The sequence below is a fragment of the Felis catus genome, chromosome A2, assembly GCF_018350175.1.
Source record: "Felis catus isolate Fca126 chromosome A2, F.catus_Fca126_mat1.0, whole genome shotgun sequence".
Lineage (NCBI taxonomy): Eukaryota > Metazoa > Chordata > Mammalia > Carnivora > Felidae > Felis > Felis catus.
The window spans coordinates 8,221,266-8,232,217 of NC_058369.1; the positions used below are offsets into that span (position 1 = coordinate 8,221,266).

At 62.7% G+C, this 10,952-nt stretch overlaps 3 protein-coding genes across 9 annotated transcripts in view; 2 read left to right on the forward strand and 1 right to left on the reverse strand.

Annotated features, from left to right (window-relative positions):
- CARM1 (coactivator associated arginine methyltransferase 1) overlaps window positions 1–4,377 on the forward strand; it is a 39,523-nt gene extending 35,146 nt beyond the window's left edge. For 2 of the 3 annotated variants that reach the window (XM_023245429.2, XM_019824912.3), the window contains exons 9-16: window positions 814–899; window positions 1,087–1,176; window positions 1,623–1,760; window positions 1,847–1,936; window positions 2,021–2,133; window positions 2,229–2,306; window positions 2,583–2,651; window positions 2,815–4,377. In XM_023245429.2, the coding sequence (XP_023101197.1) occupies window positions 814–899; window positions 1,087–1,176; window positions 1,623–1,760; window positions 1,847–1,936; window positions 2,021–2,133; window positions 2,229–2,306; window positions 2,583–2,651; window positions 2,815–2,957 (807 nt within the window). In that variant the 3' untranslated portion in view covers window positions 2,958–4,377. The remainder of the gene's footprint in view (window positions 1–813; window positions 900–1,086; window positions 1,177–1,622; window positions 1,761–1,846; window positions 1,937–2,020; window positions 2,134–2,228; window positions 2,307–2,582; window positions 2,652–2,814) is intronic. The other variant, XM_045045588.1, reaches the window with a different exon arrangement.
- On the reverse strand, window positions 3,450–8,891 carry YIPF2 (Yip1 domain family member 2). 5 transcript variants are annotated; one of them, XM_011289124.4, is made up of 10 exons: window positions 8,752–8,891; window positions 8,509–8,569; window positions 7,951–8,108; window positions 7,775–7,852; window positions 6,740–6,827; window positions 5,335–5,451; window positions 5,055–5,221; window positions 4,795–4,977; window positions 4,579–4,691; window positions 3,450–4,477 (listed from the first exon to the last, which is right to left on the reverse strand). In XM_011289124.4, the coding sequence occupies exons 2-9, from the start codon at window positions 8,537–8,539 to the stop codon at window positions 4,596–4,598; spliced, it is 918 nt and encodes a 305-aa protein (XP_011287426.3). In that variant the 5' UTR covers window positions 8,540–8,569; window positions 8,752–8,891; the 3' UTR covers window positions 3,450–4,477; window positions 4,579–4,595. The 5 variants fall into 5 exon arrangements, with proteins under 5 accessions (XP_011287426.3, XP_044901576.1, XP_003981945.3 ...); XM_045045641.1 differs by having other exon boundaries at window positions 3,450–4,494; XM_003981896.6 differs by having other exon boundaries at window positions 4,579–4,706.
- Window positions 8,892–8,950: 59 nt separating this feature from the next.
- Window positions 8,951–10,698, forward strand: TIMM29 (translocase of inner mitochondrial membrane 29). The gene is made up of 2 exons (XM_023245448.2): window positions 8,951–9,084; window positions 9,166–10,698. Exons 1-2 carry the CDS (start codon window positions 8,991–8,993, stop codon window positions 9,852–9,854), a joined length of 783 nt encoding a protein of 260 aa, XP_023101216.1. The 5' UTR covers window positions 8,951–8,990; the 3' UTR covers window positions 9,855–10,698.
- Window positions 10,699–10,952: the final 254 nt, after the last annotated feature.

The following is a 10,952-nucleotide window of genomic DNA, read 5'->3' on the forward strand; positions in this document are numbered from 1 at the left end:
CAGGAATTGGCAAATGCCACAAAGTGAAAGTGCATGTAGAACATCCACCTGTTTCTACATTTCCCTTTTGTTTCGTATCTTGACCTCTTGAATCCTAGCTGCCTTGGTAACCCTGAGCCTCCGTTTTGCTTTCCCCACCCAGGGAGGCTGCCGAAAGGTCCCGCCCCAAGGGGAAAGGCACAGGCCAAAACACATCTCCCTTCTCTCTAGGATGTGGGCTCCCAAAGCCGTGGCTGCTCTGGGTACTCTTCAGTGCTTTCAAACCAGGCTGTAGTTTTCCTGTGTATTTTATTCAGCTCACACAGCTCTTCCCCAGAGTGTTAGTCTGATGAAAAGCCTTCGTCATAGCTGGGTGTGGACGTGAGCACGTAGTTCTCCAGCTTGCTTTTTAACTAGCAGTTTATCTCGGAGATCTTTCCCCGTCTGTTCTTTCTTCGTTCTTTCGTTAGTTCTCATACAGTCTTTTATGGATGGCACGTTGGTGGTTTAACGAGATGGTTTCCAGAATGTGTCTCTACTCTAGACAACCTAATTACGCATGTGAGCTTGCAAACGTGCACGTGGATCCGTAGGTTAAATTCCCAGAACGAGTCTTTAATGCCCGTGAAAGGTGGTGATTTTGAGGGCTGTCGCCTCGCTGCCCTCCACGGTGGCGTACCGCTTCGTCCTCCCCCAACACGTCTAAGAAGGGAGGGCGAAGTGGGCTTAGCCGAACGGCCTCGAGGCCGTGGCCAGACAGGGAGAGGGGCACAACTCTCCCCTTCCCGCCTGGCCTCCGTGCCTGAAGCCAAGTCCTGCTGTGGTCTCTCCCAGGATACGTTTGACATCCGGATCCTGATGGCCAAGTCTGTCAAGTACACGGTGAACTTCTTAGAAGCCAAAGAAGGAGATTTGCACAGGTACCGGCACCCGTGCCCCTCCTCCCGAGCCCGGTTCCTGCTGGAGTCTAGGGCCACCACAGACGCCCTCGGGCATCCTGCCCCAGGGCGGTGGGCACGCAGGGGCCCCAGGACACCGCCCCCAGCCACCCCCCTCTGTCGGCAGCCTGTTTGACTTCCCCAGTAATCATTGCCCTTTGCCTTCCAGGATAGAAATCCCATTCAAATTCCACATGCTGCATTCCGGGCTAGTTCACGGTCTGGCTTTCTGGTTCGATGTCGCCTTCATCGGCTCCATGTGAGTACAGCCGGAGCAGGCCACGCTCTCCCCGCTGCCCCGGCCCCAGGACTTCCTGCGGGGACCCCCAGGCCTGGCTGCCTCGGAAGGCTGCCTGGGGACTAGGAGGAAGGACTAGGCCTAGGGGACTAGGTTCCCTGGCCCCTCTGAAAGGCAGTGAGGTCTCACCTTTGAGCCAGAGACTGTTGTGGGAGGGAGTGTCTACCCTGCACTCGGTGGCTGTCCTTCACGGAACCTGGTCTCTGTCTCTCGGCGCAGACACCAGGGTGAGCGGGCCCCCTGTGGATCTGTATGTATGCGCGGGCCTGTGCCTGGGACGCCTGGGCAGCCAGCCTGTCTTGGCTCCAGGCCCCCGGGGCACCCATCAGAGGTGCCCGTGTAGGGCTCAAGGTTCACAGGGTAGTGGCTCCAGCCTGGTCAAGCGTATGCCTGTCCTTGCTTGACAGAATGACAGTGTGGCTGTCCACGGCCCCGACGGAGCCCCTGACCCACTGGTACCAGGTCCGGTGCCTGTTCCAGTCACCACTGTTCGCCAAGGCCGGGGACACGCTCTCAGGGACATGTCTGCTTATTGCCAACAAAAGGTGTGAGCTGCCACCTGGGGCTGGGGGAGGCAGGGGTTCCTCTACCCAGCCAGCTCATGGCTGTCCCTCCCCTGCCCTCTCTGCAGACAGAGCTATGACATCAGTATTGTGGCCCAGGTAGACCAGACGGGCTCCAAATCCAGTAACCTCCTGGATCTGAAAAACCCCTTCTTCAGGTAGGATCAGCCCTCGGCCTGAATGCGGGGCGCCCCTCCTGGCCCACAGCCTCTCACCCCCGCGCCCGGGTCTGTCTGCTGCAGATACACAGGCACGACGCCCTCGCCCCCACCCGGCTCCCACTACACGTCCCCCTCGGAGAACATGTGGAACACGGGCAGCACCTACAACCTCAGCAGCGGGATGGCCGTGGCTGGTGAGCAGCCCCGCGTGGGAGAGGCCGGCGGTGGGGACCCCCGGGGGGCAGAGACCCTGTCGCCCAGGCCCTGACCTCTCCCTCTCTGCGCGCAGGGATGCCGACCGCCTACGACCTGAGCAGTGTTATTGCCGGCGGCTCCAGCGTGGGCCACAACAACCTGATTCCTTTAGGTGAGTGTCCCCCGGGGTCCGGAGGCAACGAGGGGCGGCGTCCAGGAACGTCTGCGCGCTCGGGCTCGGGCTTTCTGCGCCGCGGTGTCTCGACGTCACCTTTTCCTCTTCCTGGGGCTCCTGGCGGAGGCCCTCTGTTCCGTTCCTCTCTGCCTCGCTCTGCAGCCGCTGTGCCCACCCTGCCCACACCCCAGTGACGAGAGTGTGGGCCGGGCCGGGCCGGGGGCGGTGACGCCGTCTCCCTTCCTTCCTCCCTCCCTCTCTCTTGCCGCGCAGCCAACACGGGGATTGTCAATCACACCCACTCCCGGATGGGCTCCATAATGAGCACGGGGATTGTCCAAGGTAACGGCGGGCGGCGGGAGCGGGGTCCCGCGGGTGTGAGTGTGCGGACCCCCCGGGCCACCCGCCTGCCCTCTCGCCTGCTCTCTCTCTCTCTGCCTCTGCTGCGGGTCTGGGCGGGCGAGGGGGCGGAGCTGGCCTCTCAGTGCCCGCGCCCGCCCCACAGGGTCCTCCGGCGCCCAGGGCGGCGGCGGCGGCGGCTCCAGTGCCCACTACGCGGTCAACAGCCAGTTCACCATGGGCGGCCCCGCCATCTCGATGGCCTCGCCCATGTCCATCCCGACCAACACCATGCACTACGGGAGCTAGGCCCCTCCAGCGTGGAACAGACTGACAGCACCAGGAAACCAAATGAAGACCCTGCCCACCCACCCCCCTGCCTGGGCGGCTTTCACCCCTGTACCGGAGAAGCCCAAACACCCGGTCACGGCCCTCTTTGCTATGGGAACTCGGACACTTTTTTACACGACATCGCCGCCGCCGCCCCCACTCCACCGCCCACCCACATCTTGGCCCCGAGCGTGTGTCGCTGCCGTATTTTACACGAGATCATGTCGTGGGAGCCCCGTTTCCCCCTCCTGCCCTCCACCCTGACCTGGGTTTGACATCCTCCGTAACAGGCGTGTCCGGGCCGGACAGCTGCAGGCCTGGCGGGGAGGTCGGGGGAGCAGCTGCGCACCCCCCACCCCCCAACGGGTCCCTCGGCGCCGGCCCCCCCCCCCCCGCCTGTCTCCAGGGGGAAGGCGGTCCTGACTGGGCGGGGCCTCCCCTTCTACTACCAGGCCTTGGTCACAATGGGCGTGACATGCTGCTTTTTTTAATTTTATTTTTTTACGAGAAGAACCAGTGTCAATCCACAGACCCTCTGAGAAACCAGGCCGGCCGGGCCGAGCCAGCAGCCCCTCTCCCCCACTCAGAGGCTCAGTGGTGAGGGGCAGCCCTGCCGAGTCTTCGGGACAGGGGTGGGGCCAGGCCTCTGGAGACCCGAGGCCCCCTCCCACCAAAGGGTTCACCTCACACTTGAATGTACAACCCACCCCGGCTGTCGGGAAGGCCCTCCGTCCTCGGCCCCTGCCTCTTGCTGCTGTCCTGTCCCCGAGCCCCTGCAGGTCCCCTCCCCCACCCCTGCCGAGAGCTAGAGCAGGTGGCCCCGTGGGCCCCAGGCCTGGAGGAAAGGGCCACCGTCAGCCGCTCGGGGCAGACCTGAGAGACCTCGAGGCTCGGTCGTGGAAGGCGTCCTTTTCCCTTGTAGCTCACATTAGGCCTGTGTGTTTCCCCCCACATTTGTAGACGCTCCAGTCCCTCTTACTATGATGGCATTGTGGTCCCTCCCTAGCCTGGGAAGGGGCCTTGCAGGGACCTCTCCTCACCCCCCCCACCCCCAAAAAACAAAAAAAATAAACGAGGAAATGTATGTTTCAGCACAGGCCATTTTCTTCTACTTCTCCCCCGCCCCATTTCTAACCCCTCCAAACTTGGCCGTGGTGGAGCTCAGGTGAGGAGGCCCCAGGACCTGCTGACCGGGCACCCCGGGAAGGGCAGGCACAGCTGACGTGGGGGTGGCCCCCTTTGCTCTCCCGACCGTCCCCCCAGGGAAAGCAGAGGCCTAGCGGGCAGCCCGTGGGGCAACGGCCACACCGGAAGCTCCCTGCTTGGCTGCCCCTTTCCCACCTTTATATAAATTCTCTGAATCACCTTTGCATAGAAAATAAAAGTGTTTGCTTTGTAAGAAAAGTCTGGAAAGTAGCAGAGCGATCTCGAGGTGTCAAGGGGGCCTTCGGTCCTCGTGTGAGGGGCAGGGCAGGCGGAGGCGTCCCCTCGTGTGGAGCCTGAAAGAGAGAGACTCCTAAGAGCAGCCAGCCCGGTGAGGCCTCCGTCGAGGAGGAGAGGCGGGAAGACCCCTCAGTCACGGCCGGAAACTGGTCCTTACCTGCGGCTCGGGCCCTCCTAGGTCACCTGGGACCTTGGGGTGGGCGGCGGCAGCAGGTTTAGGGGCAGAGACGTGGCCTGGGGTGGAGGTGCCAGGGGCTCCAGGGGCAGCGGCTGGAAGAAGTAAAACTGAACCGAAGCCCCCCAGGGTCAGCGCCGGTGGGGGCCGGTGACGCCCCGACCCCAGGCCCGGCCTCCCGCCCGCCCACCCCCATACCTTACAGCCCGTGGCCAGAAGGGCGTGGAGCAGCACGACCGTGGAGAGCAGCACGGCGGCCACCAACCGGGTGTCCTCTCGGACAACAGGCCAGAGGGTGAACACCAGGCTAGCGGCTGACAGGGCCAGGGCCAGCGCCCCAAACAGCCACTGCAGCCACGGGACAGGGATGAGCCACAGGACCTGGGGGTGACACGGGCAGCTGGCTACCGGGCCGTCCCCACGGCGCCCACCGCCCCCATTCCCCGGGCCACAATTACCACGGTGGGGATGAAGACGAAGAGGGAGTAGCCATAGACGCACACGGTCTCCAGGAAGGTGTAAGGCCCCACGCGCTCCCGGACACGCTTCCGCCACTGCAGGAAGCCCCACAGCGCCAGCGGCACCAGCCAGACGTAGCAGTAGATGGTGATGCCGGCCACGGTCACTGTGGGGCACGGGGCAGGGCAGGCAGTCACCACCGCCCCCTCCCCCTGCCAGCTCCGGGCCCCGCGGCACTCCCAGCGCTGCCCGGGGCTAGGCCTTGCCCTTTCCACTTACCCTTGTGGAACTGGGGGCTGTAGTGGATGGAGGGGTCCCTCCTCTGGGCCAGCACCAGCGTCAGGTTGCCAGTGACGGCCAGGACGAAAGCCAGTGTGGCACAGATCCAGAAGGGGCCTGTGGGCAGGGCACGGTGAGTGGCCCAGCTCTTCGGGGACAGGTGACTTGTCCCGTGTCGACTGTGCTAGGACCCAAGCTTCTTGCCAAGCTCTGAGCTACCCGCACCCCCCCCCCCCCCACTCCATCAACCGGACTCGTCCACAGGCCACCAGCGATGACCTGCGGTGGCTGCATCGGGTGCTGGCTCGGTCCCTCCTCTTGACCTTCCGGCAGCCTTTGCCGTAGCTGCTCTCTCCCTTCTGGAAACACTCCACGTGTGCTTTCTAGGCAGGACTCCATGCTCCTGGCTTCCGCGTCACCTCCCTGGCAATTCCTCAACCTCTGTAGCCCCCGATCCCTTTAATGACAGGGACCTGGCTGGGGCCCGGTCCTTAGCCATTTGTCTCTGTCTGTGTTCACCCCTTGCGTGATCTTGTCCACCCTCAGGGCCTTAGGTCACCTCTAGGCTAACGACTCCCCAGCTGGCTTCAAATCCGGGTCTGTGCCCTGAACTATAGGCTTGTCAACATTTCCACGTGCTGCACGTCTAGGCATCTGCCAACTCCAGCCTGGCACACTTGGGCTCTCCCCTCAAACCCGCCCAGCGTTTCCAGTCACTGACTGACAGTTCCATCCCTCTAGTGGTTCCGGCGAAAATCTAGGCCCCATCGTTGCGTGTCTCCTCCCACCCCGCATCTGGTGCGCCAGCAAATCTTGTCGACTCCACCTTTGAGACAACGTTCCACAGTCCAACCACTGCCCTCCACCGGGGGCCCGGCCCCACCATCCCACACTCGGGCCATGGCACTCACCACCTCCCTGGCCTCCTGGCACCTGCCCTTGCCCCCCCGCAGCGGCCAGAGGAAGCCTACGAGCCCTTATCCGAGACCCCTTCTCCCCGCGGCCTCTGAAGCCTGTCACCTCCGAGACCTCGCGCAGCTCACTCTGCTCCGCGGACAATACTGCCCTGCAGTTCAGGCATGTTCCCACCACAGGCCTTACGCTCCCTTCTGGAATCTTCTTCCCCTAGGTCTCCCCAACCCGAACAAGGCCCATTCTCTCCTCCTCAGGGGCCTTCCTTCCCTGACCAACCCACGCAAGACAGCAACGTTCGTGCTCTAAAGCATCCACTGTTCTTCCGAGCCCCACCGCCCTGGGGAGCCTTTTGCAGGTCTGTCTCCCCACACAGAATGTGTGTTTCCCGCTCTCCGGGAGCACCTCTGCCTTCTCAGCTGCGTTCCAGAGACTGGTACTCAGCCCACCCACGCTGAAGGAATGATCAAGCTGAATGCACACCACCACTCACCGTACAGGTCCGGCCGATTCCGTAGACGGTGCCGTACAAAGTTGTGGCCAGGCCGGGGCAGCAGCGAGCCTCTGATTCGGTCCAGGACCTAGGGACAAGGTGAGGTGCGGAATGGAAGCCTGCATGGGGCCCTGACCCCCCAAGCTCCTGCCCAGCCCTTAGAGGCTCCTTCCTTGCCGACTCCCCATCCCTCTGCCTGAAAGGGCTCAGATGTTCCCCCGGGGTTGGATGGGCTGGAGCCCCCTCCCCTGGCCAGCCTCCATACCCACTGCGTGCTGCCACTCGGAAGGACCCTTCCGGGCCTGCCGTCCTTCTCTCCGCTGCTCCCTCCTCTCAGCTTGGCTGCCCTCAACTGCCTGTCTCATTGCCTGCCCTCCCAGCCCGGGGACACTCAAGTTCTCGGCCTCCTCCTGCCTACGTCTCTCTCCACTCTGTGACCTGCCCTGCACCCCAGACTTATCATCTCCTTCCCTGGCACCTCTGACCCATCTCCTTTGCACCAGGTCTGCTGATTCCACCCATTCCTCTCCTGCTCTAAACCTTTCCTCGACTTCCCAGCACCCTCAGGATAAGACCCAAATTCAGCACAGCACACGAGCCCTTTGTGATCTGGCTTCTGCCTGCCTGTCCCCCTCTCACCCTCTCCAGCCAGATCAAGTGACAGCTCCTGTGGCAGTTCGTGCCTTCCCTCACCTTGGGTCTTCTGTATCTGCCGCTCCCTGTGCCTAGGACACAGGCTTCCCATCACTCTACCCAGTTCAGTCTTCCTTCTCCTGGAGGCCTTCAGCCCATTCCTCACTTCCTCCAAGGGGCCCTACTCTAGCCCGTCAGAGCGTGTGTTCACAGGAGCCCCAATCACCCCATAATCCTTACACCGCACCACAGTTACATCTACCAGCCTGGGGGGGGGGGGGGGGACTCGGGACCTCCCACCCAGGCATTACCGGCACTGGGCTGCACAGGGAGGGCTCAGTGAACAGTGACTGGACCCCATTATGACTCCAAGCCCCATCCCGCCAGCTTCCAGGGCCTGACCTGGCACGTGTCCACGTCAAAGAAACTCTGATAGTAGCCAAAGGTCCAGAATCCAGGCTGCTGCTTCTCCTGCAGGAGCTGCGCGGCACAGGCTTTCAGTGGCTGCCCTTGCAGCCTGGGCAGAGGGTGGGGGCGGGGCTGGACGGAGGCAGGGCACGGGCACTTTTGCGACTCACCGCTGTCTTGTCGCTCTCTTCGACCTCTTCCTCGGCTCCATAGCTACCACCTGAGTCCACAGCCACAGCCACGTGCCCCTGTGGGGTCAGCTGACCACTTCCGCTGGTAGTGACCGCATCTGGGGTCTCGGCCAGCAGATTAGAGGCTTCCTCGAACTCTGTCGAGAAGGAATACGAGCCACAGGCAGGTTTTAGGCTTCAGGACAGTCTGGTTTGGCCCATTGCTCATCTGGGGGCCAAGACTCCCAACCGGGGCCACCTGACCCTTCCCTCCAACTACGGTCCCAGCTTCCTAAATTTGGCGGGAGTTAGAAGGTGTGGTCTCGCACGCCTACAACTTAAGCCTGGTGCTGGGATGGGGTCAGGTCTGGGAGAGAAGCTTTGCTTTGAGATCTGAGTTCAGGGTTGGAGCGGGGTTCGAGTCAGGAATGGGTGTCAGGTCGGGGTCAGGGTTCACAGCTGATTGGGGATTCAGATTACACGGCGATCAGATCCTGGGTGGGAGGTTCCGGCCGGCGGAGGGAGTAGGAGCTCGGGCCAGGTCGCGGCCGCACTTACCGTGGAAGGCCAGCTCGTCGGCCGCTGCCATGGTCACCCAGGGGCGTCACCGCATCCCGCTCTGAGGACAGAAGCCAATGACGCCCGCCCCCAACCCAATTAATGCGGTGCCCTCCCTCACCCCACCGATGTCTATCCCTCAGCACCGAGCCCAGCCTGGCAGCTAAGGGCACCGAGCCGCGGTGGGGGGGAGGGGGTTGAACTCGCCGCCCCCGCCCCACAGGTGCACCCCGCCCCCCTCACCTGAGGCTCCCTCGGGCGGCGTGGCCCAGACTCTCTGCGCCTGCGCGGCCCGCCTACCCGCCGCAGCCGGCCCCGCTCAGACCAGACAGCAACATCCGGCACCGGGTCCGTTTTCTATCCTCTTCCGACGGGAAGCCACTTCCGGCGCGCTTGACGCTTCCGCAGGACCCCCGCCCCGGGCCTTTTCCTTCTCATTCCCGGCGTTTCTCGTCGGAAAAGGGACGCCAAGCCGGAAGAGGATGGCGGCGGCCGCTCTGAAAAGATTTTGGTCCCGAAACCGTGAAGACCCTGGGGGCCCAGCGGCCGCGAAGCCCGGCGTGTGGGCGCGGTTGGGTGAGTAGCGGCGGGAGGCGGCGGGGTGGGTGGCCGCAGCGGCCCGCCGTCACCGCGTCTGTCCCGCTTCCCTCCCCCCAGGCTCCTGGGCCCGCGTACTGCTCCGAGACTACGCGGAGGCCTGCGGGGACGCGGCGGCGGCGGCGCGGGCCCGGCCCGGACGGGCGGCCGCGTACGTGGGGCTGCTGGGTGGCGCGGCGGCCTGCTGCGCGCTGGCGCCCGGCGAGGCGGCCTTCGAGGAGGCGCTGCTCGACGCGTCGGGGACCCTCTTGCTGCTGGCCCCGGCCACCCGCAACCGCGTCTCCGAGGGCCACGTGCAGCGGCTGCTCTGGCTTCGGGGCCGCGGCCGCCTCCGCCACGTGAGCCTGGGCCTGTGCTCGCTCGTGTACGAGGCGCCCGTCGACGCCCAGGCCAGCCTCTACCAGGCCCGCTGCCGCTACCTGCAGCCTCGCTGGGCCGACTTCCCGGACCGGATCCTGGACGTGGGCTTCGTGGGCCGCTGGTGGGTGCTGGCCGCCCGCATGCGCGACTGCGACGTTAACGACGACGAGTTCCTCCACCTGCCGGCCCACCTGCGCGTCGTCGGGTCCCATCAGCTGCGCTCCGAGACCAACGAGCGGCTCTTCGACGAGAAGTACGAGCCCGTGGTGCTCACCGACGACCAGGTGGACCAGGCGCTGTGGGAGGAACAGGTCTTGCAGAAGGAGAAGAAGGACCGACTCGCCCTCAGCCAGGCCGACTCCCTGGTGCGGCCCGAGGGGCCCAGATGAAACCCCGGGCCTGGGTCGGGTCCGGGCTCCGAGCCCCGGCGGCTTGTGTGGCCCGGAGCGCACGGCCGCTGCGAGCCGGGGAAGCAAATGCTGTGCAGAGCGCGCTCTCCCTGCGTTTTCGCCACCTTTCTAGAAGGCCGCTCTCCCTCTCCCCCTCCCCTTGTTCCTTGTTAGCTGAAGCGGTTGCGGAGCCCTCTGGGTCAGGGAGGTGGGGAGGGCCCAGCGGTAAGACGGCGGAGTTGATCGCTGCGAGCGTTCGTCCTGAGCCCTTTGTGTAAATGAACTTTTCGTGGAGTCTCACAGCCCCTCGCCCGAGGGATCCTATTTGTCGAGTGACTCCGGCGCTCTCCTAAGACTATTCAGATTATTTTAAGCTTGGCAACGTTCTTTTCGTTGTCCCAAGTGTCTTTATTTGAAAATAAAGCTAAAAAATTACTGGTCTCAGAGGAAAGTGGGAAAATACCACAGGCATCCTGCGCCCCCTTCCCCCAGCGTACCCCAAATGGTAATGTTTGACAGGAAGCCACACCCGACCCGGAGACTGCAGTGGGAGGACTGCAGACTTCACAGGACAGCATTTTGCAAAAACCAACACCAAACTTTTTACCACCTAGGACAGTGATGTCAAAATGACGCAGAAGGGGAAAACATTATTTAATTCGGAATTATCTATGGAATCATAGATGCTTATATTTCAGAAACCCTGAAAACCCAGAATCCTGTGGAATGGGATGTGTTAGTGCACAAAGGTTAGGATAACCCTCCTTTACAGACACAGGAATGAGACTACCTCTGTCACCCGCGTGGTTTGTGGCTGCTTGATAAAACCGTCAGATGAAACAACTGTCTTTGTTGGGATGTTTGTGTTACTGCGTTCGGCCATTTAGTTTTGGTACTTCTAGACCTTCCATTCATGCTCCGGGTGCCGGACACACAGTAATTTTTATGTCCTTATTTTTGGGACAGTGGAGCATCTTGTACGTCAGCATCTTCACTTTACAGCAGAAAAAGTGGGGTTCAAAAAGTTCATTTTTTTCTGGGGCACCTGGGTGGCTCAGTCAGTTAGGTGTCCGACTCAGGTCATGATCTCATGGTTCA